Source organism: Podarcis raffonei, chromosome 3, assembly GCF_027172205.1.
Source record: "Podarcis raffonei isolate rPodRaf1 chromosome 3, rPodRaf1.pri, whole genome shotgun sequence".
NCBI lineage: Eukaryota > Metazoa > Chordata > Lepidosauria > Squamata > Lacertidae > Podarcis > Podarcis raffonei.
The window spans coordinates 31,079,505-31,105,556 of record NC_070604.1 but is presented as its reverse complement, the minus strand read 5'-3'; the positions used below and the strand labels follow the sequence as shown (position 1 = coordinate 31,105,556).

General features: G+C 40.8%; 1 protein-coding gene across 1 annotated transcript; it reads left to right on the top strand.

The window, feature by feature from the left end:
* The first annotated feature begins 890 nt into the window (after nucleotides 1-890).
* YWHAQ (tyrosine 3-monooxygenase/tryptophan 5-monooxygenase activation protein theta) lies at nucleotides 891-15,240 on the top strand. The gene is made up of 6 exons (XM_053380973.1): nucleotides 891-1,104; nucleotides 2,434-2,821; nucleotides 12,355-12,478; nucleotides 12,625-12,788; nucleotides 13,596-13,691; nucleotides 14,191-15,240. Exons 2-6 carry the CDS (start codon nucleotides 2,528-2,530, stop codon nucleotides 14,248-14,250), a joined length of 738 nt encoding a protein of 245 aa, XP_053236948.1. The 5' UTR covers nucleotides 891-1,104; nucleotides 2,434-2,527; the 3' UTR covers nucleotides 14,251-15,240.
* Nucleotides 15,241-26,052: the final 10,812 nt, after the last annotated feature.

Below are 26,052 nucleotides of genomic sequence, written 5' to 3'. Positions count from 1 at the left end.
TGCTCTGGGGTTGACAGTCCCTGCCACGTGGCCTGGATCATGAGTTCTTCAGCTTGCTGTGTGGAACCTCCAAACCGATTTCACTTCCAACCTGATCTCAGGAAGGAGAAGCAGATGTCCAAGTAGGCCTAAAAGGGGCTTTCCGTGTGCTAGCAAGCCTCTTCCTCCAACAGCATCCTTTTATTTTACAATTGCCATGGCTGTCGGACGTTTGCACCGGTACTGGAAAAGGAGGTTGGTGGTCAGCGGAACCAGTAGCACGTCCTGCTCTGCACCACCGAAGCGCCTCTGCAGCCCTTATATCACAGGCTCGCACTGCAAACCCCATGATACCCCGACCTTCTCATTTCCTGCTATTGCAGCAGGACCAGAAACCCGCAGCCTTGCTCTCCCCTTTCCCGCCACTCTTTCCCTCCAGGAGCCGCTGCAACAGCAGCAGCACGAGACACCTTCGCCTCGCTTCCGCACCGTCTCGTGCCTCGCCCTGCCCAGGGAAGGAGAGAAGAACGCGCGTGAGCGAGAGAGAGAAAAGGGAGAGGCGAAGAAAGGGCGGGGAAGGGAAGGAGAGGAGGTGGTGGTGGTGGGGCGGCCTTGTAGCAGCATCGCCATGGCGACAGTGACGTCAGCCCACCCTGGACCTAATTGGAGGAAACCCCGTGGCCCCAGCTGCAGAAGCAGCAGCAGCAGTGCACGGGCCAACCGAACTTGCGCGCCCTCCCAGCCGCCCGCGACTTTTCTGCTCACCTTCGCGGCGGCGCGCAGCAGGGCGATTGGCCGTGCCGCGCTGAGGGGCGGGGCACGGGCTCGGGCAGCGCGCGCCGATTGGCTGAGCTGCAAGCGAGCGCGGGCCTAGCAGCGGGAGAGGTTCGCTTTGTGCCAACGCCCTTTTAGCAGCAGCAGCGGCGGGAGCAGCAGCAGCAGCAGCAGCGCTGGTTCCGTGGCTGGAGACGGGAGCGGTTTTCTCTCGCTCTTTCTCTCTCCCCCCTCCCTCCTCTCCTCCTCCTCCTCCTCCTCCCCACCTTCTTGATCCAGCCCCGGAGCGGAGCGAGCGCAGTCGACCCAGCAGGCGCCCGCCGGCCCGGCCTAGCGCCTCAGCGGACCCAGGTGAGAGGGCGACGGCCTTCGCGGCGAGGCGCGCTTCCCGCTTCTCCCTTCCCTCCCTCCCTCCCTGGCTGCGCCTTCCCTTGCCTAATCCCTGCCGCGTCGTCCATTTTGTGGAGGCGGCGCGGAGCTCCCGGAGTCGTCGTCCCCTCCGCCGCCGCCTCCGCCGCCATTTCGTACCGGCCCTGCAGAGCCAGCCCCGGCATTTCCTGAGGGACGGCGGGAAAGGAGACGGGCGCGGGAGCGCGGCTGAGGGCAGGGCAGGCGAGGCTGGGTGGCTGCCACCCGCGCCTCACTCGCTCCCTCCTCCGCCTGCGGGGACAAAGGCAGCGCGGAGCCGCCGCCGCCTTTTCCCTTTGCCTCCGTGGGAGGGGGAAGGGGGGGAATCGGTCGTTCGGGGCCCCCCCCACATCACCTTTTTATTATCCAGGAAAATCGGCCGCCTTTTATCTGCCTCTCCCACCAGAAGGTTCGACACTCCTTTCTCCTTCCTTTTTGCTTTTTTGCACATCGTCCTCCCGCAACGCCAAGCGAATCGCCCCAGGCATCTCCGCCTCTGCACTCTCTCTCTTTCTTCTCTCCCATCTTCCTTCCCACCCCAGTCCCGCCTGCCAGGCATTGCTTAGCGATCTGCCCCTGAGAAGAGTTGGTCGCCCTCTTCTTCTCCCCCTGCCCCTTATGCCTTTTCTCTCTCTGCTTGTTTTTTCCTCCTCCCCTTACCCGCCATTCACAAGTCCAGGTTGTAGGTCACCTATGGCGCCACTTCCATTCTCCTCTTCTTAGCCTGCTTTCTTACAAACACTGCATTGGGTTTGTTTGTGGGTGGGTGATTTTAGGAAGTAACATTTGGATTCTCTCTCACCCCCTCCCCTTAACAGGAATATTTTTTGTCTCTCGGGTCTTTAAAAAAACACAAACCAGTCTCTAGTGCCGAACTCCAGCATCACACACCTTGGATCTGTATGCCACACTATTCCTCACCGCCATTTCCAAAGGCCTGGCATCTCCTGTCCACAAGGTGCTGGAAATCTCTTAGGGAGGGAGGGCCTAATCACCTGTTCTGGATATGAGTGCTTCTTCCACTTATGCTATCTCGACAGGCCCTGTTAGTGTTTCCTGGTTGACAGAAATGTTTTGGGAATGGTACATCTTTTTGTCAGCTTGGTTTAAATTGAGACTTTTAGTGACTGTTTCTCAATGGCCTTTGTTAAAGTTGCTCTGTCTCTTGTGGTTTGGATTTCTTAAATCTATAGGAGATTTTTGTATGGCTGGTAACTCTATTCCTTAGGAGTACTGTACAGGTTTCAGAATATTTGTATCTTCCTGTTCCAGGTTTTGAGGTGCCTTCTGACTTTGTGAAAGGTCCTGCTGTTCCTTTCCCCCTACTAAATCAGTTGCCTTGCTGCTTATACCATTGCTGGCCAACATGGAAAAGACCGAGATGATTCAGAAAGCCAAGCTGGCTGAGCAGGCGGAGCGTTATGATGATATGGCTACCTGCATGAAGGCAGTAACAGAGCAAGGTGCTGAATTATCCAATGAAGAACGCAATCTTCTCTCTGTGGCGTACAAGAATGTGGTTGGTGGAAGACGCTCTGCCTGGCGAGTGATCTCTAGCATTGAGCAGAAAACTGACGGAAATGACAAGAAGATGCAGCTTGTCAAGGACTACCGAGAGAAAGTGGAGTCTGAACTTAAGTCCATCTGCACTACAGTTCTGGTGAGTTTGTTAAGCTTACTTCACCTTTTTATTTATAGCTGACTTACTGAGTTGAAGCCTGAGGCCTAGGAGTGGGATGAATTGCATTTTGTGAGATGTAGATTTAAAATGTAAGATGTTGAATTTATATATAATATTTTGCCATACCTTTCCAGGAACAGTGAATGTACGTAAACAAATGTTGACTAAAGTGAATTTACTGCAAAAGTGGGTTTCCACTGACAGTTACTTGGAAAATGTGAGAATGAGGATTGAACTGTTAAAGCTGTTTTATCTGTAATCAGTAGCAATGCACTCTCATAATGCCTTGTATTAAAAAGTCTGTATTTGATGAACTAAATAGGCTGAAAAAGCTACATATAGGTTCCCCTGGGGTCATATCTATTGCTTTGTTCATTGAAATATAGAATCTAGTATATGCTAAATCCTAAATTCTATATGCCAAATCCTAAATTCATTGAGTAGAGGATATTCATGGAACATAGTTGGAATAAATCTCTGCTTCTAATAGTTTCACTTGCATTGCTCTTGCCTGTTTCTTCTATGGGTTCTGGCAGTAGTTTCATATTACCTACTGCAAGTGATGGAGAGCTAGCACAAGGTTATGAAGAAAACACAGGTTGTCTGTTTCATAAATATGTCCAAAGCAACAGGCAATACTCTTTAGGCATTCGTATTTGGTCTTGGATTCCTTAAGTAGCTATTTTGTTTTTAATAAATCATGGTAAGTTGACATGCCAAAGCTAGAGTACGGTTTTTAATTGACCCACCAGAGTTTTCTGTGTTGCTGATAACTGTAGTAGTAATACTTGCTTTCTCTAAAGTCATATTTTTGTTGTTACAAATCTGCAGTCATTTGATACATTTATTTAAAGTAATTTTTATATCTGTATCTGCAGGTAGGCTAGGATAATTAGAATTCGTTTGAAGCTTTTCTCCATTTACTTTATGCCACCTAAATTTTGATTTGGATTGGGTTAAGGAAGTTGGCAACCAGTGAAGAACAAATATCCTCTGGTACTTTGTTTCTGTCTGCAAAAAAGTGTTTCTCTGATCCTTAGGGCGCCATCTCAACTCCTAGTGCATATTTATTTTGTAGGAAACATTGTACATGTTTGCTTCTGACATTTAATTCCTTGCACCAAAGGGGGCCTTTTTGAGTCTGTAAAATAAAAGACAGCATTGTATACTATGCAGAAAGCACTTTTGAAGTTATGGGGAGTTTTAAAATGAGGGTCTGTTCAATGAAAAGTAAAAAATCTCATTAGGCAAGCCCTTGGGTGTGTCTAAAGTAGCTCTTTGGATCCTAGCCACTGTCCTTAGTCATCTCTATTGCATACCAGCAGTACAGAAATGCCTTTTGATTTCAAGCTTTCTGGTCAAATATATGGCTATTTGGGGTGGGGTAAAGTGACAATGAATGATTCTAATCTTTCAAAAAAAACCACCCCACTATTTTGGGTTATTTTTAACACAATCATTTTGCTACAAATGTAGACATTTATATTGGTGTTTCCTTTTGAACCCTGCGCATCCTATTCCATATAAAATTGTTATACTTGAATTGTCAATATTTTCCTAAATATGTAGTAGTGCAAGAAGTATTCTAAATTTTGTTGGCCCAAGGTCTAGCTCTACTCTAAACTTCTTTTGAGCAGTGAACTGTTGGAAAACTGTATAAACTAATGATATGTAACAAATAAATTTTGACAAATTGGTTGATACTTGGAAAACACATCTTAGAATTGAAGAGTGAAACTGATTATAATGGAACAGATTGTGTGTCAATAGGACTTGCTGATGGGAAGGTCGGCGGTTCAAATCCCTGCAATGGGGTGAGTTCCCGTTGCTTGGTCCCTGCTCCTGTCAACCTAGCAGTTTGAAAGCACATCAAAGTGCAAGTAGATAAATAGGTACCGCTCTGGTGGGAAGGTAAACGGCGTTTCTGTGCGCTGCTCTGGTTTTGCCAGAAGCGGCTTAGTCATGCTGGCCACATGACCCGGAAGCCGTACGCTGGCTCCCTTGGCCAGTAAAGCAAGATGAGCACCGCAACCCCAGAGTTGTCCATGACTGGACCCTTTACCTTTAACAGTTCATTAAATGCTTAGTCATGTTTAGGGACCTTCAAAAACTAGTTTAATACTGCCTTCAGTTTGCCAACAATATGTATAGTTGATGCTAGATTCATAAAAATGTATATATGTTTACCCGGCGGTACATAGGAAGCTTGCTAAGTCATTGTCCAATCAGCATAGTGGAAGCAAAGGACTTTCCCTAGTGAGAAACTGAACATACTTTAAGCAGTTGAGGTGACTCATGCCCATTAAATGCTGTGTTGAAACTAATTACACAGGTGTTTGTAGGCACAGTTGCATTTTCCGACATTACTGGACATGATTAGTTGGTCCTTTGAGCACCATGAGGTGGTGGGGAACTTAAGGCCCCAGGCCTGAATGTGGTACTCCAGGACTCATATTTGACCGTGGGAGCCCCCAACCCTTGGTCCAGGCCACACTCATCACTCTTTCCCTGTCTCTTCCTTGAGTACTTTTCTCTGGCTGGAGTGTGTCATTGAATTAATAATGTCTTGCTTGTCTTGATGAAGGCTGGGGAGAGGTGTGTGTCTGTCTAAAACGTTTAACTGACTGGTGTGTAGCTTATTGTACAAAGTGGCCCCACCCACCCCTGACATGTGGCCCTTAGAAGCCCTTTTGCTGAAAAAAGGTTCTTTGCCCCTGCACCAAAAACAATGCTCATGTTCTGAAAACTAAAGTTTACTGCAAGGACATCTTTCCTGGGAGTCTTCTGCTCACGTGCACTTTTTCTCTCTGAGCTTTTAGATAAGGCTGCTTGCGGCAAAGTATCTTAAAACATTTTTCCAAGCATGATGATAGGAAAGTACTCCACTTGCAGCAGTGAACTGTGTATATGCCCCTGTATCATGACTAGTAGCTGCAGACTGCAGTCCTCAGTTGGGCATTTAGGCAGGTAAGTAGAAATGGTCTGTTAAAGAGTAGACAGGAAAAGGAAAGCAGACAGCTGTTTCATATTTTAACTAGGTGGATTTTACAAAGTTAAGAAGATACTATGTCTTGGTAACTAAGGGAATTCATTCCAACCAAGGTTGGGCACTTTTAAGTGAATATTGTGAGAGAATTGAGCAGCCCGTAGGTGAAATCTGTGCAGCTTAAAATGTTCTGCTTTATATTTCATATTTAACAATCACATTTTGTTGGTCATATCTATTCAATAGTTTTGCTAGTCTTCTAAGTTCTGTGCTGAAATGTCAATAGCAAATCATTTTGACCTTCTACCAGAAAACCAGAGATTCCAAACAAAGTCTTATTGGTGGGAGAATTGAGTTCATATATTTTGCTCATATATTTTGCAGAACAAAATGCTGTCAGTTTCCATTCAAATGAGCAATGCTAAAAAGGGTAGCAGCACCTGTGAATGGCTTGGATTCTTCTATCTTTTTTTACATAAAATCTGGGTACAGTGGAACCTCTGGTTACGTACGGTCCTCCTTATGAACGCTTCGGGTAACAAGCTCCACTAACCCAGAAGTAGATGCTCCTTGTTGCGAACTTCGCCCTGGGATGCAAGCGGAAGTTGTGTGGCAGCGGGAGGCCCCATTAGCGAAAGTGTGTCTCATGTTAAGAACGGTTTCAGGTTAAGAATGGACTTCCGGAATGAATTTAATTCATAACCAGAGGTACCACTGTACTTGAATATCATAAGCGTTTTAAGTCAGGTTCAGCAACGCATTCAACAAGCAGGAATGTCTAGTATCTATCATTTTCAGATATCAGAGACTAACAGTTATTTTAATTGAATTAGGATGTTTATGGAATAAAAGGATGTTCCCAGGCCTGTTGGTTAAAACTGAACACTGATAAATTGTATTTCTGAGAATCAGTGAGGGCTTAAATATACCAGTGCTTTTTAATTTTTAATATGGTTACTTCATGAAGAAACCTTCAATATCTCACCTTTTCACTGTTGTAGCAGTCCTTATGATGTTATACAGCAATATAAAATGACAGAATAAATGATTACTGACTAAACCAGTTTAATATTTGTGTATGTTCATCTCCTCATAACATGAATTCTCTAGGTGACACGCAACAATTTTAAGTATGCAGAAATATAATTTGATATAATAAAACACACAAATATAGCAGGTAGAAACAGTTTAAAACTAGGGATCACTTTTGGGCCACTGCTACTAATGTATTGTTGGAGTCGGTTAAAAATAGTTTAGAAATAAATCTATGCAGTGTGTGCACAGAGGTACTGATTAGGAAAGGAATTTTGATTTAAACTAGTAATGTGATGAACTGAAATGCTATGACAGATTTAAACAGCTGACCATTTTGTGATTGGTGGAAAAGAGAGAGAATGCCTTGCTGATTTTACTAAATAAAATTAATTTTGTCTCGTGACCTTCAACAGCTATTTAGAGGTTTAAGCCTTGGTGCATAAGTAGAACACTGCATGTGCCCCTTAAGACCATGGCCATTATTGATAGGTTGGATATCTCTTTTTAAAAAAAACTGTATTAGTGTCCTAATTAGAGCTTGGTGTTACAGTATAGTAATTAAGAAATCAATTTGCATGCATTAGTAGAAGGCACAAATCACTCCCTGGTAACAGAGAAGACTGCCAACCACTGGATAGATTACCACTGAGACTGAATGCAGGATTGTAACATATTTCAGTACTTGTTTTTTACTTACCATCCAGGTGTAGTCCACTGACTTCCTAATGCTTTCCAAATCAAGAAGCTTAGTGCTAAGAACCGGAGTATAATTCTGAATGCCAAAAACATTCTTCATAGCTGAATTAAAGTGAAACACACTATTATTTCTTCTCCAACCTCTCCAAAGTGGTTTTTGTGGATTTCTGTAGTGGGGACCTATTAGTTCATTAAACAAATGCGTAAAAGATGTATTTAAACACTGCTGCATCACAAAACATAGCAAAGTAGTTTACGTTAAAAAGGTGGAAACCATACAATGAAAGCATTAAAACATATCTCACAATATCTTTCAACATGATAATAATTTATTATATAGGGTTGCATGTAGACATGCTGAGGTTAGAATTATCCAACAAGTTGGGAGTAGTAGTAAGTAATTGGATTGTGAATAAAAAAAATACTTCAAAATTCACTTGAAATATAATTGTATTAACATAGTATGGCAGTAGGATCATGTGTGCATCAGATCCACAGGTGAGCCAAGAATGCCACAGAATGCAGTAACAGGTGCAGAATTTGACTTCTTTCAAACAAAAGTAGTTTCTGGTTCTTATGGCTGAATATATGTTTAAGATATGATTGTGTAAGATATGATTGCTGAAATTTCAGGTGCCATAGAAATTACTTGATAAATCCCACACCAGCCATCATAACAAGTGATCTTGTTACTCGCTTAGACAGTTGGCCAAGTGCAGAATATTAAGTTGTGTTAAGAGTGCACATGTGGTCCTGATTAGTTAAACTTAAGCTGTGTTCCTAAGCATATTTGCTTGGAAACAAGTTCCATTGAAATGGACTTCTTTTCAAGTGAGAGTATTTGAGATTCAGCTTCGTATCTCTACTACTGGAGCACTTAATGTTTGAGGTTGGTTCAGTTTCGCAAGCTGATTCATCTTTGCAATCTGATTCATCAGGGGCTTGAGAGTTTCTCACAGGGATGATTCATGTCATGTGTTTTTGGAGCAATTAAATATGTGCTGGTACTAATTTAGTGTATTCTAGCTTACAGTAGAGAAGGGAGTTGACTATGCACACCGCTCACAGTACAGTATTAGTATTTTATTTTTATTATTAAATTTGTATACCATTTATCAGATCACAGGGCAGTTCACAACATAAAAATACAAAACGAAAGCACAAAAGACATAATAAAGCAAAAACAAACCAATAGCATGCCCCCGAACAAGGACATTTAAAAGGCCATAGAATGTCAGTCAACCGAAAAGGTATGCTACTTGTTGAGGATTCAAAGAGAAAGTGAGTAGTAGATTAGATCAGGAAGTAAATTACAATAAACCATAGTCCATAAAATTGACTTGTTGATTTTACATGCAAAAAAGAGTTGACCCTGGCTATTAATTGCTACTATAGGCTTACTGTACTTGAGGTTAACATTTGGCATTTTCCAGACTAGCTGTCTTTACCATCTCCTGCTGACATTCAGTAAATTACATTTCCTGGAATTCTTTTTAAAAGAGAAGGGCAATAGCTCAGTGGCAAGAGTGTCTGCTGTGTATGCAGTAGGCCCCAGGTTCCTTTCTTGGCATCTCCATGTTGGGTTGGAAAAGACTTCTGCCTGAAATCCTGAATGGTGGCTGCCAGTCAGTTTAGACAATGCTGAGCTAGATGGACCCAATGATCTGACATGGTATAATGCATTTTCCTTTGTTCCTATGAAATGTGTTATTTCGGACCCCCTTAGTCTATTGCAGTGTGTTGACTTTTAAATGGCATCTTCATCATTTAAAAACAAAATGAGTTGAAAAACCACCTGCATTTCATTAGGTGACTTGGGGTGATAACCATGGAGCACAGTCTTTGGCAGAAAGTGCATAAATTTGACTATAAGTTGTAATTGCTAAAATAACAATTATAGTAGCTCTGCATGTAGAACTTAGGTCTAACCTCTTTGCAAAAAGCCCCATCCATGTTGGTACAGCTGGGCTAAAATGGTAGTCTGTAGGCTATACTGAGTGAGACTCCTTCCTCTTTTGCCTGAACAAATGGTTTATGCTATATTATTACCAGACAACATCTTGCTATGTGCTTTCTTTCTTTAGTCAAACCATTCAGATAAAGTAGTGAAGAATACATTCTGAAAGAAAGATATGGTGTGTCTTTAATTCTAATAAATAACTGTAGAACAAAAGATTTATTAACAGTAGATTGCATTTAATGATACTGGTACAATATATTTGCATAGAAAAGCAGGCATTGAATGCAAACAATATTTTCAAAACTTTAATCTAAACATCAAAGGGAAAGATGACTGTGTATTGAGAAATAAAATTGCTCTCTACTTTCTGAAGCTTAAAGCATCTTTGTGCAGCTCTTCAGAAACTCAGAGCAGCTTAAGAGTCCTAAGACATTACCTGTTCTTAGGCTTACTTTCTAAAAGACAAAATGAAGAGACGGGGAGGGTGGGAGGAAAGCAAACTCAAGCCCCCTAGTTCTTTGTTCTTCCAGCTGGAATGGAAGCAGTTCATGGAGGGGAGGAGCTAAAAGTTACTAGTCTCAACAGAGCTGATAACAGTGTCTGCTTCCATTATCCCTCTGCTGTAGCATGATAAAGCTAGCCTCTTGGCAGTTAACAGTGGAACTTAATGACGTTTTAGAGCAATTCCATTTAAGAGGAGAGAGTTTATTCCCTGCTTTTGTCCGATTCCTTGAAAGCTTTGATACATATTCAAAATCAAAACATTTTGTACATAGGGTGTGAGTCATTTAATAATGAGTCCTGTCAGCAGAAGCCCTGTACAAGGACTTCTGCTCTCCTCCCCTGTGCATCCCTGAAATTAACTCTGTGTGTGTGTCAGGAGCACCCCTAGAACAGCATGTGGGGGGGGCAAGAGAAGCAAGGATTGTTCATCTGGTAAGCTGAAATGCTTGTGCTGATCAGAAGAGTGCAACACTGAATTTCTCTCTTAGTGGCAAATTAGGCATGGTATGAAAATACCATGTTGCTAGCAAATGTTTGATATTGGTGTCCTGTAGGGAAAATAGGTCTTCTATTTCAAGTCTCTAGACTCTAGGATTATCTTGCTGGTCACACTTCTGGCTGGTAAAAATATAAGTGTGTTCTTTCAAGTTAGTTTCAAAATATGTCTCTACCTCAAGTTCTTTTAACTTGCCTAGGTGTGTCTAGTTCTGACCATGCTGCTTCGTTACCCAACATGTTGATTAGCCTAAAAATTGGCTGCCCAGTGACAGTCTGGTACCAAAGAAGGTTCACAAACTTTAGTAGCTGCAGAGGATGTTAACCAGAGCTTTAGCATGACTGTTTAAGACTTTCTCTTGTAGACATACAAGGCTAATAGCCAAAGGTTCCAATTGGCTATTCTTTCTCATAATTGGATATGGTGTGCATACAGTTGGACTGTGGGTGACTTGTCAGGGCTTCAGACATCAACTTACTATTTACTAATCAAAGGCAGAAGTGACTTTAAATCTGCTGAAACAGCTGAATTAGATTATTCTCCACTGTGAGGAAATAGAAAGCAGCTTAGTGGGAAGGGGGAGTGGGGAGAGAGCACCTGTGTGGTGTATCATAGTGGTCCTTTATGTAGGGGTGGCTTTAGCTAAAGTTTATGCTTCAGCTATAATATAAATGCATATTGTTGGCAAAAAATAATTACCATATTTTTCGCTCTATAACACGCACCCGACCATAACACGCATGTAGTTTTTAGAGGAGGAAAATCCATAGGCATGCCACCCGTAGGCATTCCCTCCATAACACGCACAGACATTTCCCCTTATTTTCTAGGAGGAAAAAAGTGAGTGTTATGGTGCAAAAAATACGGTAATTGAATCTGCACATTCCAATTCAAAAAACCCTCATTAAACAGATCTGTGACTAAATCAGCACAATTTTTTTAGCATGGCACATAAGGCAATAATTTCTATTTGAAAAATAAACCATTTGAACATTAAACTATTTGAACCATATTGAATATGGTTTGTGCAGTAATATGATTGGCTGAAGCTGCTAAATACTTAAAAAGTAATTGTGGAGTGTCTGGATGGAATCATTACTTTGGGCAACTGTCACAGGTAGATCTCCTGGTATAAGACAATCAAATGAACTGTGGCTGTGTTGGTGGCAGTGGTTTGCTGCAGAGGTGATGCGTGTAGCTTTTATATTTAGTGCAGCACTTAGTGTGCTTTCAAAAGCTATTGCTTCAATTTTAATGCAACACTTGGGTATTTATTTTGAGAAGGAATTAATCAAAAGTGGAAACAGTGGAAAAATAACTAGGAATAGTTCTACGGCAAAAAAAACCAACAAAACAAAAACCACACTAACTTCCTATACTTTGTTTGTAAAACCTTTTTTCTTCCGAGCTATTGATTATGAATTTTTCTTTGGTAAGCAGCCTCTTATGTCAGAAAGTGATGTATCTCATAGTGAAAGAATGGGGTAATGGGCATGTGTCCACAATTCCTAAAGGTTTGCTTCATACCTGACTCAGTTTTTACCCCAAAAAGTAAATCTAATTTTGGTTACAACACTTCAATCCTTCATTTGTATTGCCCATCTTGAAAGACATTCTCAGGGGACAAACAGTGCCACTTCTTAAATTGAAACACCATTTCTCTTGCTACAGGGTCGTTGTCTACTTAGTGCATAATATATCAAAATGGCATTTTAGCAATCATGCATATTGTGTCTGAACACACATCTGTGGTAGTATTTATGGCAAAGAATATTATTTTCCCTTTCTCTTACTATTGAAATTACTTAAAATTCTCCCCCCTCCTCTTTCATTAGGAGTTGCTGGACAAGTACTTAATAGCTAATGCAACTAACCCTGAGAGCAAGGTGTTCTATCTGAAGATGAAGGGAGACTACTTTCGATACCTGGCGGAGGTTGCCAGCGGAGATGACAGAAAACGTGAGTACCATATTAATTTAATTCTCTGTTTTACAGTAAAGGTATATCTAGTCTTATAAATAATAGTTACATGTTGTGTGTGAAGATAATGTTAAGAACCTGCTAGTTTGTCTCATAATCCCTTTTGCCTTGCTTTTTCTTAACAGAAACAATAGAAAATTCACAGGCGGCTTATCAGGAGGCATTTGACATCAGCAAGAAAGAGATGCAACCCACACATCCAATTCGTTTAGGCTTAGCGCTTAACTTTTCCGTATTTTACTATGAGATCCTCAACAACCCAGAGCTGGCTTGCACATTGGCAAAGACAGTAAGTTGACTTTGGGCGTGTGTGGGAAAGTTAGTTTGAATAAGGGAGCAGGACTCCTTAACCACATTTGCTTATCTTCTTGGATACTGAAATTGTATATATGGGTGTGTTCACTTTACCTATTCTTCATTCAGGGGACTGCTAGTATGATCTTGCTTCTACTTCCTCCTTGTGGCATTCTGTCACCTGGTAGAGCATGCAGAATAATTTTAACAGTGAAAGCTATGAACAGGCACATCATTGATGGCTGGTCTTAAAACATTTTTGTCTCAAGAGGCTAATGTTATTGTCTCACAAGGGTTTCATTTCTAGGCCCACTTTGGGAAATAAGCACCTTTAGTCATAGTAGAACATGAGCTGAGTGAACATGATTTGGGTTTGATCTGAAGTGGCATCATTACAGTATTTCCCCACATCAAGGTTAATGCATTATTGTTCTCCAAAGGAAAGCCTGTTACATCCATGTATACTCCTCTGAAGAGTTGAATGTTTGAACACAACCACAGATGTATAACCCCAAGTTAAATACCAGCCCACAGAAAACCTAAATTGCTGTACATTAAACATTAAAAATGTTCACTGAGTACTAACTTCTCTTGCTTCTGAAATGTCTTCCAGAATAGGCTTTGTACAATGACTATGCTGATAACCAAATCTTGTTTATCCTATATCAAAGCAATTTATGTAAAAAAGAAACAGCCTAAACTTCTGAAGGAATACCTCATCTGATGGCTTGTTTTAAAAACATATATACTTTGGGGGGTTATTTTGCCTAAAGTGTAAGAATAATCTGAATGTCTTTCCTAGGCTTTTGATGAAGCCATTGCAGAACTTGATACGCTGAATGAAGACTCGTACAAAGACAGCACTCTCATCATGCAGTTGCTTAGAGACAACCTCACAGTAAGATGTGCCTGGTCTTTCTACAGTCATTGTGCTTAGACTTTGGCTTCCCAAATAGTGTCAGCTAGGTTTTTGGAGTAATACTCCTGCTGCATTTATTAAAAGGGAGTTGTGAGCTGGGGTTGTGATGGATGTAAAACTGAGAATATCTCACTTCTGATAATACTGCTTGCTTCTAAAAATATTGCTCATTACTAAATTGGAGATTGTATATCTAGGCTTGATAGACTTAACAGATATATTTAGAAATATAATAAGGTGCAAGTAAAACTACTGCTTTTTAAGCAGAGGCTTGACAACCATATGTCAGGAGTGCTCTGGTGGTGTTTCCTGCTTGGCAGGGGGTTGGACTCGATGGCCCTTGTGGTCTCTTCCAACTCTATGATTCTATGTAGTTTACCAGATGAAGCAAGTCACTGATTTTACTTTTGTGCCAGACTGCTATTGAGAATGGTGTTGCAAGTGAACCATACCTGATTATGGCTGTTCTTCTTTCCAGTTATGGACATCAGACAGCGCAGGAGAAGAATGTGATGCTGCAGAAGGTGCAGAAAACTAAACGGCATATGGAGTGTCATTCCCCTTCTCAAGAAACCTTTTTACACGTCTCATTCCTTATAGCTCCACTTGGATTTCCTATAGCAAAGAGAAGCCATCCATGTGTATGGAAATCAATTTATAGTCTTTTCACACTGCAGCTTTGGGAAAACTCCATTCCTTGATTTGTGTTTTGTCCTGGCCTTCCTGGTGTGCGTTTACTGCTGTAGAAAAGTATTAATACTGGCTTAATTTCCATATAAACATAAGTAACTTCCAAACACTTATGTAGCGGACTAAAGTTTCTGGTATTTAAAAAGAAATCTGAACCAGTTCCTGCAAGCAACTGTGGTGGTTTTTTTTTGTATTACAGTGATGAAATGAAAATGTAGTTAATGCAACTAAAGAGTGTTCAACACAGTTCAATTCTCCACATTCCCTTTTTATTCTGCAGGGGTTTCTTGGTGATTTGACTTTCCCGTGCTACTGTGTATTTGTTTCTGTAGGATCTGGGGTGTCTTGGGCCAAATGGGAAGCATGGCAGAGTGGCTTCCTATATGTGTGTACAGCAGGAGCTACTGAGTGTTTTAAATACAGGGATTCTTCTTACTCTTCAGTTGCTGCTGTTCAACTGCTATCCCCTCCCAATAAAATTTCACTTACACTCCTGCCTTTGTAGTTCTGGTATTCACTTGATTATGTACTAGAAGCAGCATGTTACTGCCAGAATACAGGGAGTGCCTTTTTGGCAGACTAAATTGCATGTCATTTCTTAACACTGGAATGGGGGCGGGGGGGAAGAGGTCATATGTCCGAGTATAAAACTTTTCCATGCAGATTTGTGCACATGTATGAAGGTGTCAAGTTCGTCCAGTGATTGTTCCTTAGATAGATGGACCACTATTGTGTGTTGCTAATCATTGATTGTAGTCCCAAAAAAGCCTTGTGAAAATGTTAATGCCCTATGTAACAAAATAACATTAAATAAAATTACATTTTATAAACCACTAAACTGTTGGGCTTTGTAACATTTGCATGCAGCTTCGTCTAAGAATAAATCCCATCTAAACTGTTTTACTATGCTGTAACTGAACAGTTTTCAAACCTGTAATGCTTGCATCGTGTGTGTGTGTGTTTGTAGGCGTGTGTGCACTTCTCTGATGCATTGCATGAAGTGAGATGATGTTCTGCATTCACTAAAGTTTTTAACATATAGCATGCATTCTCTTACATATGTATAGTGCATTGCAATGCTACTGTTACAAGAGGTATTCATACAGGTAAATTGAAGCATTCTGAAAATACTACCTGCTTTGACAGGGGCCTCCTACCTAGAGCCTTATTTAATTAGCTTTAGGAATGCTTCAGCATCAGACCAATCACCTGGATCCTAAATGGAAGCATTTCTAAAAGTAGCTTTTAACAGACAAACATACTGTGGCATAAAACAGGCAGAACTCAGGTCATGGGGAAAATGCTTATCCCAAGACTGTTCCGCATGCACTTGCATTTGGTGTGCTGGACCATTTACCACATAGTTTTGCCATGCTGGCTGTGCAGCTGATTGGACCTTCTTGTTGCTAGGCACTCAATTTTATTTATTAGGACTGCTAATCGGCCACTTTGCAAATACACTCAAAGTGGTGAACATATAAACCTGTAAGAACAAAACTGCATTGAACCAAATATCTGAGTGAGCCAAAGCTAAAACTACAAATACGTATTCCTTTTCTGCTTTTCAAAGGTAAATTGGGAGGACTGGGGGGAAGCTTATTCCATTGAGGGAAAATACCCTGGTTTTCTATGCCTGCTCTTAAACTTCTGGACAATGGTACTCAAAGCAGAGCCTGATCTGAGCACCACAGCTTGCATTGTGAACAATGTAAGAAGCGTTACTCTCCATGTTAATGTGGGATCAGGTTGTGAAAGGTTCTAAATGCATGCAATACGTACACAGGCAAATATCCTGTGTCCTGTATATTGTTTGTTTTGGGACCAAAACCTCACTGCAATTCTCTTCAGCTTTTGTTACCTATGTTCTTTTAACACCCTTTGTCATCTCAATCAAGTGCCAGTATTCTAAAGACAAGTATTTTCAGAAAAGGAATACTTGCAACCAGTGGCGTAGCGTGGGTTGTCAGCACCCGGGGCAAGGCAAGTAATTTGCACCCCCTAACCTGTGGATTTGCGCCCCCTAACCCTAACCCCCAAATGTTGCGCCCGGTGCGGCCGGGCCCCCCTGCACCCCTCACGCTACGCCACTGCTTGCAACATTCCCTTTCTTTCCCATATTCTGTCTAGTTGTTTCACTTGGGCTTCCAGTTGAGCAATTTTGCTTTGGTAGGCAGGCTACAAATAATAATAATTTTATTATTTATACCCTGCCTGTCTGGCTGGGTTTCCCCAGCCACTCTGGATGGCTTACAGCATATATAAAAACATGGTAAAACATCAAACACTAAAAACTTCCCAATGCAGGGCTGCGGTCAGATGTTTTCTAAAATTAGGTAGTTCTTTATCTCGACATCTGTAGGGTGTTTCACAGGGAGGGCGCCACTACTGAGAGAAGGCCCTCTGCAGATTAATGGCAGATTAATCACAAAGCGTAGTTCCCATGTTAAGGTATTACAATTGTAGGGTTGCCTTAGGAGAGCCACAAATTAATGGAGCTTGGGAATGGTTAAACAAAGGTTTAGAAATGACATGCATGAAATGATAAACTTACTGAGAATCTATAATTGGTGACTTCACACCTCCATAGTGGGCCGAATGGCTATAGCATATGCTGGAGTCACTAATGTGTGCTGCTGTACACAGGGAAATTGTGCCACCACTTTTAAGTGTACACCCTGGTAACTGCTGCAGTGTAGAACAGCAGGTGAAGTTTAGCATATTGGTGGAGTCCACATATTTGGTGTCATTGATGGTGGCTATGAAAAGCATGGGGATGAGGAAGCTTTGCCAAGTTTTGTGGCGTAAATACTCCACTACTGAGTGGCATGTATTGTAGAAAATGGGAATAATGATGTGATCCTGTACATGCTTGCTTAATAAAGTAGGTGATGCTTGGGGGTTGGCTCCTGTTAACAGTATACACTGAATCTTCTCAGTAGTTAAACAAATGACTCATTTGCTCATTTTCCGTCACCACTTCCTTTGAATACCTTTGAGCTGTCATTAATGGTGAAGCAAAACTGCTTCCAAAGAAAAGGCTGCTTTTCACTTCCCCATCTTCCGTGTAAGGTTTTCCAAATCTTGCCCCTCCAGGGGGCAAGTAATCCAGACCTTATGAGACCACACTTGGCAGCTTACCCCTGTGCTGCGGCTTCTGAATTGGATGAGAACCTACAAGCAGCAACCTTGACCATGACCTGTGCTTAGAATCTTGAGTTTATAAACCTAATTTAGGAGTAGAGTGCCCTTACTCCTGCCTTACCACATCCTTAAAAAGATTAGATGGCAGCAAGAATGTAAACTTGTGGCAGTTGTGAAGCTGTTATGCCTAAAAGGCTAGGAATGTTATGTGGTGATCAAGGTAGAAATCTCTAGAAGTTCCCAATTTATAACGGGAACAGTGAAGTGAACCTCTTTGATCATTCTGTGACAGCCAGCAGGTGGCGCTGTTGATTTTTACCAAAACAGATTCGATGGAAATGCAAGTTTCTGTGCCAAAAGCCAAAGTGGAGAATAACCTTGAGGCCTGTGTTCTAGCTAAAAGGTAAAGGGACCCCTGACCATTAGGTCCAGTCGTGGCCGACTGGGGTTGCGGCACTCATCTCGCTTTATTGGCCAAGGGAGCCAGCGTACAGCTTCCGGGTCATGTGGCCAGCATGACTAAGCCGCTTCTGGCGAACCAGAGCAGCGCATGGAAACGCCGTTTATATTCCCACCAGAGCGGTACCTGGTACCTATTTACTTGCACTTTGACGTGCTTTCAATCTGCTAAGTTGGTAGGAGCAGGGACCGAGCAACGGGAGCTCACCCCGTCTCAGGGATTTGAACCACCGACCTGATTGGCAAGTCCTAGGCTCTGTGGTTTAACCCACAGCGTCACCCGTGTCTCGTGTTCTAGGTAGCCCATTCTAATTTAAAGGAAAGGACAACCACTAGAGCTGAGGATCTAGTGCACTGTTAGTAATGAAGACAAAAAGCTGTTCAAAATGATTACATCAGTTTCACACGGTGAAGTGTTCAACCTAGAATTTGAGGAACAGTCATAACTCCTGGCTCTTCTGAATGCTGAAATGTATCTATGATTGGGCAGGATATGTTATCATTTCTATCAACAGCTATAACTTAGTGACCCTTCCAAGAATAATTGACAACAAGAAAGAGCTGATGACTAATTGGAAGAGCTTCACTACTATTTTTTGCAAGTTCTGTTAATAATGAAGTGGGAAAAGTTGTGGCATTGTCTATATTTAGAATTAAAAGGGCAGAAAGAACACAGTTCTTAGGAAATTATGCCTCTACCTGGTTACTCCCATCCCCAATATATTTATCACACTCCTTATCTTATTCCTACAGTAACAACTTTATTTGCTTGCTTCCAACCATATGTAATTACTTGCCATTTTATATTAATTCTGGCCTAGTAACTCTTCATGCTATGCATGAAAAGGTCTCTCATACCTTTCTTGCTGAGGAAGGAAATGTAACTTGGGAACATGTGTAAGCAAAATATCCTGTGTGCATAATTTTTTCATTTAAGAAGGCATATGAAACAAAAAGCGTGACAGAACAAAAATGTAACAAAGCTGTGGCAACTGAAGCTTTCCACGTTTCATACATGCTGCTATAGGTCTCACAAGTGGTCTGGAATGGGTAAGGGATGCTTTTATCTGAATGACTTGGGTGGCTGCCTGTGCAGAAATGGCAATGAGTAATGGGTAGAAAAGGAGGAGGTGCTAATTGGGAGAGGGAAGAAGGAAACGGTATTATCACTAGTCTCATCCTAGTTTCCCACACTCCGCTAGACACATGGGGGGGGGGGGGGAATCTAAAATAGGACAGTATTTATCCACCCATTAGGAGGGGCTGCGCATGGACAAAACTGGATGGCATCTCTTTAAATGCTTGTTCCCAATCCTACGTTTGCCTGGATGAAGAAAACGTTGGAAGATTTACACCTTCATAACAAAAGTATTTTTCCACCCACCCGTCCAGATGGGGGAAGAACTTGAAAAGTCCCTGGGATATGGAAAAAGTGACACCACCTCCTCGCAGACTGCCCTCTGGGGTTTTTTTTCTGCCTCAACATCTTGTTTTTCAGTCATGGGGAAAAAACTCATGACTTAACCTAGCGTTCTTAAATAAGTCTACCTTCCTGGAAAGACCCTGTCTCTTATTAATGGGAATAGCAATAATTCACACACAGAAAAGCATCCCTCTATTCCTCCCTTTTCTTTAGAAGAAAATGTCCAAGGTGGCTAAGAATATGAACATACAATAAATAAAGCATTATCACGAGTCCATTTAATTGCAGTGCACAAAGGTGGTGTAGTGACAATAAAGGTTTATTATTATTGTTGTTGTTGTTGTTTTCATTTATTAAAAAACAATAGACTCACAGGAGGAGGGCGCAATGAGCACAGCTGACGAAAACAAAAACCACTGAATTTGCTAACCCTGCAGTCAACAGTTAGCCCCTCGGAAATGCGCTTTAGATCCCGTTTAAAGCTGCACTCCTAAACACACACAGTTACTAGAGAGCAGGCACGGGGGGGTGTGAGCGGGCCTTTCTCAGGAGTAAATGTGCAGGGGGTCACGATCCGCTTCTCCTGGTAAGGCTGAGCTAGACAGAAGCAATACACACACCCGGTCCCTGTAGCTTTGCCACCTTTTCTCCGGCTTTAGTTTCTGTGTCTGCCCGAAAATAAAAACCCAAGCAACCGGAATAATAATAATAATATAACTTCCGGGACGCCGCGGTCACAGACAAGGAGCGCGAGGCTGCTCTCCGGAGGGGTCTCGAACAACTTGGAGGTCTAGAGGGGTCACGAAGGCTCCGTGAACCCCGAAACCTCAGAAGGTTTATTCTGAGGGGCAAATTCCCAGCGAAGCTGTGTGTGCTCGCCCGTGTTATTGCCGTTTAACAGGGCTGGAGCCGCAGCGTGAAGGAGGAAGCAACAGACTCCATGTTGTGAAGCCTCAGGCTCCGTGTGAAAAGCGGCGGATCTCCAACAACAGCTGAAAAGCTGGGAAACTGCTACTAAGGATTGTGCAGAAAACATCGAAAAAATAACGAAAAAATAACTGAGTTAAGGCTAAAGGAAATTTAACGGAAGAACCCAGCTTAAAAGAAATTTGTGGTGAAAGGAGAAGGAATCTACTGCTGGCGGTAAGAATAAAATGGAGTATAGCGACAGGCTGGGAGTGGAAAAGTATGAAGGCAAGAAAGTAGCCGCTAAGTGGGTGTGAAGGAAAGACCTCAGACACTAAGTAAAAAGAGTCGGAGGCAAAGTAACAGCGAACTCTCTTAATGGACTAGAAAGAAGGGAAAGAAATTCCTTTGTTGCATCGAGATCGGAGATTACTATAGTAACGAACGGCGGGGGGTTTATAGATGGTTCGGCGTCTTTTTTGTATGCAACTTCCTGGAGTGCAGCATTTAAGAACAGAACGTAACGCTTTATTTTAAGTTCTGGTGTTAAACATACTTGAATTAAGGATAGAGACTGGCACGCACTTAACTTAATAAAAGGTTGGGAAAATTTGAGGGACAACAGAAGGACTGGAGAAGTGAAGAAACCTCTGAGGAGACTGAGGAGAAAAAGTGAACTGTTTGGGAATACTTGCTTCGTCATTTTCCTCTGCTTCACCTCCACTTCCCCGTCTTAAAGAGATACATTCCAATTAACAAACAGTATACTCCTCATAAGACTTTAAAGAATTAACCACGTGTCTTCATATATGCATCATGCAAAACTCTTAGAACTTGGATGTTGAAGCGTTTCCACATCGTTCCTTTCAATATTCTACTAAGTTACCTTCTGCAGTATTTGAGAGACATTGGCATTATCACTCACATATCTTGGGCTTTTAATTTGATTTTTTCCTATTGGTATTTTGCCTTCCCTTATTGGTTATGATATCTCTGTTGGTGGGGATACGGGCTATATCTTGTTGAAGAAACATAGGGAAGGCTAGTGATAACAGGAGAAATTGAGAAAGTTAATAATTTGTGTGGGTGAACTAAAGAAGGAAGAATATTAAATATACAAAATGAAAAAGGGGGTGGGAACGCCAGCTGAAAGAAGGCCATCTAGACAAGAAGAGGGGAAGGAGGGGAAAGAAATTAAAGACTATGATAGTTTGATGGCCGAAATAAGGAAAGAATTTAAAAATAATGAACATTACATTGAGAAAAAACTATTAGAAGTACAGGACACTCTGGACAAGAAATTGGAAAGGGTGGTGGGTGAACTGACAGGAAAAGTTAAAGATCTTTCAGCAAAAACTAAGGTACTTGAGGATTCAATGAAAAGGGTGCAAAAAGATACGAAAGACAGTAAGAAGGAGGTGGACAGGATTAGAATAGAAGTTAAAGAGATAGGAAAGATACAGGAAGAACTGCTGGACAACATGGCTATGACACAGATGAGACAAAGTCAGTCTAATCTGAAATTTAGAGGAATACCGGAGAATCTAAATGAAGATATTAGATCTATAATGGTCAAAGAGTTAGCAATCTGGTTAGATAAGAAGGAAGAAGAGATAAATTACTCTTTAGTAAATATTTTTCGGATAAGATCAAAATCGACTAAAGTCAAAGGAAAAAAATTGCCAGGGGATGTGATAGCCATGTTTAACTCGCTGGAAATAAGAAATGAAATACTGAAACAGAATTACAGCAAAAGGCTATATATTGAAGGAAACTCAATTATCATATTTAAAGAGATCCCTTCGAGATTTCTTAGAAGGAGAGATGCTTATAAAAAATTAACCAGTCAGTTGAAGAAAAACGGGATCCTATATAGATGGGAGTTTCCGGAAGGCATTTCATTCTATTTCAAGGAAAAAAGATTTAAACTGTCAACCACCTCAGAACTTGAAAAATTTGAAAGGAGATACGAGAAGGATTTTGGAAAGATAGTGGGGGGGGGAGGAGACGGAGGAACGGCAGGGGGAGGGGACGAGGGGGAGGGGTCGGAAGAAGAAGAAAGAGGGTTAAATCTAACAGAAGAAAGGGAAGAAGTAGAGAAAGAAGACAAGGAAAAGTAGCTCGCATATAGATTCTGATAACTTATAAACACTTTATAATAGATGGCTTTAAAAATTCTGACTTGGAACGTGAATGGATTGAACAATAAAAATAAAAGGAATCAGATTGCTCACACGTTATTAAAAAAGAACCTTGACCTAATCTGTCTACAAGAGACTCATGTAATAAATAAACACAGGAGAATCTTGAGTAATAAGAGATTAGGGATGGATTTTGTGACTGCTGATAGGGTTAAGAAAAGAGGTGTGGTATTATATATAAAAGAAAAATTTGATCCTGAGTTATTGTATAAAGATGATCAAGGGAGAGTGATTGTAGTACAGATGGTGTTTCAAGGAGAAAAAATAATTGTGGTTGGAATATATGCACCTAATGATAAAAAATCAGCTTTTTTCTCTGAACTAGGTGATAAGTTAATGGAATGGATGGATCATAAAATGATATTAATGGGTGACTTCAATGGTGTGGTATCACCAAAATTGGACAAGTCAACAAAAAAGGAAGAGACTAAGGAAGGGAAACTACCCCGATCCTTTTTCGAGTTAGTTAACAATATAGGATTAATTGACGCTTGGAGATTCAAAAATCCCACTACAAAACAGTATACGTTCTTCTCAAACCCTAATCAGAGCTGGGGGAGAATAGATAGTATTTCGATATCGAAGGAATTGTTGCAGAATTTAAGCAAATGTGAAATTCTAGCACAAACTATTTCTGATCATAATTCGGTATTTATGGAGATAAAAGGAAAAGACACTAGAGTAGGTAGATGGAGAATGAATGAATCTCTATTTAATGACCAAAGAATAGTAACTAAAGCTAAGGAAACAATTGAAGAGTACTTTAAATGGAATTTAAATGGGGAAACAGCTTTAGAGGTAGTGTGGGATGCAGGAAAGGCAGTCATGAGGGGCTTCCTGATCCAGAAAAACAGTCAATTAAGAAAAGAAAAAGAGAAAAAGAAAGAGCAGATTCTAAGTCAGATTATGGAAAATGAAAGAAAATTAACTATAAATCCCGGTGATGAGAATGTAAAACAAAACATAAAGATATTACAAGCCAAATTTTTAGCAATAACCAACCAGGAAATTGAATGGAAAATAAAAATGATGAAACAGAAGAATTTTGAATCAGCCAATAGGATAGGGAAATATTTGGCATGGCAAATAAGAGAAAGAAGGAAACAAAACATGATTAGTAAGATAAAGGATGGAGAAAGGATTGTAGAAGAACCAAAAGAAATAAAAAGGATTTTCCAGAAGTATTATAAAGATTTATATAAAAAAGGCAAAGAAACAGACTATGAAATAGACTCCTTTATGCAAGAACATCAGATGCTACAGATCTCAAAAGAAGAAAAAGTGTTATTAGATCAGACTATTACACAAGAAGAGATAAAGAGGGCTATAAAAAGGATGAAAATTGGAAAAGCGCCGGGGCCGGATGGCTTATCGGCTAAGTATTACAAGATATTAAGCGATCAAATATCCCCAACTCTATGTGAAGTGATGAATGGTATCTTAAAAGAGGGGAGGGTCCCGAACACCTGGAAGGAAGCATATATTACTTTGATTCCTAAAAAAGAGGTCGATATGTTAGAGCTGAAGAATTATAGACCAATTTCGTTATTAAACAACGATTACAAGCTGTTCACAGATGTAATGGCAGAAAGATTAAAAAAGGTATTAAATAATAGAATCCATAAAGACCAAACGGGCTTTCTTCCAGGGAGACAATTGAGGGACAATGTAAGAAATGTGATAAATATTATTGAATATCTGGATACGAGAATAGATAAACAGGCCGCCCTGGTATTTATAGATGCTGAAAAGGCATTTGATAATGTTTCATGGGGGTTTATGAGGAAAAGTTTGAAAATGATGGGGATGGGAGAAAAATTTAGAAAAGGTATTGAAGCAATCTACCATGAACAAAAGGCAAAACTCATAATAAATAATACGTCAGAATCCTTTGATATACTTAAAGGGACTAGGCAAGGCTGTCCTCTGTCTCCTTTATTATTTATAATAGTATTGGAAATATTTAATAAGAGATTAAGGGAAACAACAGAGATTAAAGGAGTCAGAGTAGGAAAGAAGGAACATAAAATAAAAGCTTTTGCCGATGATATCGTACTAACACTGGAAGATCCAAAACATAGTGTAAAAGAAGCTCTAAAAAAATTTGAAGAGTTTGGTGCAGTGTCAGGACTTAAGATTAATAAGAACAAAACTAAAATGCTGGTTAAAAATTTGACAAAGGAAGAAATGCTAGATCTAGAGCAAAGGACGGGACTTATGACAGCTAAGAAAGTGAAATACCTTGGAGTATGGATTACGGTAAAGAATATTAATCTATATAAAGATAATTATGAGGTCACTTGGAGAAATATTAAGAAAGATCTTGAAATCTGGGGGAGAATGAGGCTATCCTTCTTGGGGAGGATAGCAGTGGTGAAAATGAATGTTCTGCCCAGAATGCTGTTTTTATTTCAAACTATACCCGTACTCAAAGGTTTAAGACAATGCAAAGAATGGCAGAGAGCCCTGGGGAAATACATTTGGCAGGGAAAAAGACCGCGAATAAAAATGAAAATATTGGTTGATAGAAAGGAAAGAGGGGGCTTTGCTCTACCGGAGTTGAGCATATATTATGAAGCGGCTTGTCTACTGTGGCTAAGAGATTGGATTAGATTGGAAAATAGAGATATATTGGATCTGGAGGGTTTCGATAATAGGTACGGGTGGCACTCGTACCTATGGTACGAAAAGGTGAAGGTGCACAAGGGCTTTTTAAATCACATTTTCAGGGGACCAATATTTCAAGTATGGGAGAGAAATAAAAATTTACTGGAAAGGAAGACCCCCTGGTGGATCTCACCAATAGAGTTGTTAACTATTAAGAAATCTAACATGGAAGAAAAAAATGCCACCTATGAAAATCTCATAAGTAAAACAGAACAAGGTATTAAACTTAGACCGTATGAAGAAATAAAAGACTCACTTACTGGTTGGCTGCAATACCACCAGGTGAATGATTTGTTAAAAGAAGATAAAAAGAAGGCAGGTTTTGAGGATAAAAAATCTAAGTTTAATGTGGAGGTTGTTGAAGGCAAGAGTAAAATATTGTCTAGAATATATGATATATTACTTGAGTGGTACACAAAAGATGAGGAGGTGAAGGAGGCAATGACCAAATGGGCGATAGATTTCGGGTATAATATCGAATTTGAAAGATGGCTGGAAGTATGGAATAAAAATATAAAGTTTACAGCGTGTACGGCACTGAGGGAAAACGTATGGAAAATGATATATAGATGGTACCACACACCGGTGAAATTGGCCAAAATGTATAGATTAAAGAACAAAAGTTGTTGGAAATGTGGTGAGGCGGAGGGCGATCTTTATCATCTATGGTGGTCATGCAATAAAGTGAAAGGCTTTTGGGAACTAATTTATAATGAGCTTAAAAAAATTCTCAAATATACTTTCCCCAAAAGACCCGAAGCCTTTTTGTTAGGAATTCTGGGTAAAGAAATTAAAAAAGAAGATAAGACAATATTCCTCTATGCCACTACAGCCGCAAGAATTATGTTGGCTC

What these genes read in the sequence shown, in the direction of transcription:
- YWHAQ (XM_053380973.1), top strand. Translation starts at nt 2,528, where the DNA reads ATGGAAAAGACCGAGATGATTCAGAAAGCCAAGCTGGCTGAGCAGGCG. An exon ending in CTTGCACATTGGCAAAGACA is followed by an intron (nt 12,789 to 13,595) that starts GTAAGTTGACTT and finishes TGTCTTTCCTAG; the next exon opens with GCTTTTGATGAAGCCATTGC. An exon ending in TGCTTAGAGACAACCTCACA is followed by an intron (nt 13,692 to 14,190) that starts GTAAGATGTGCC and finishes TCTTCTTTCCAG; the next exon opens with TTATGGACATCAGACAGCGC.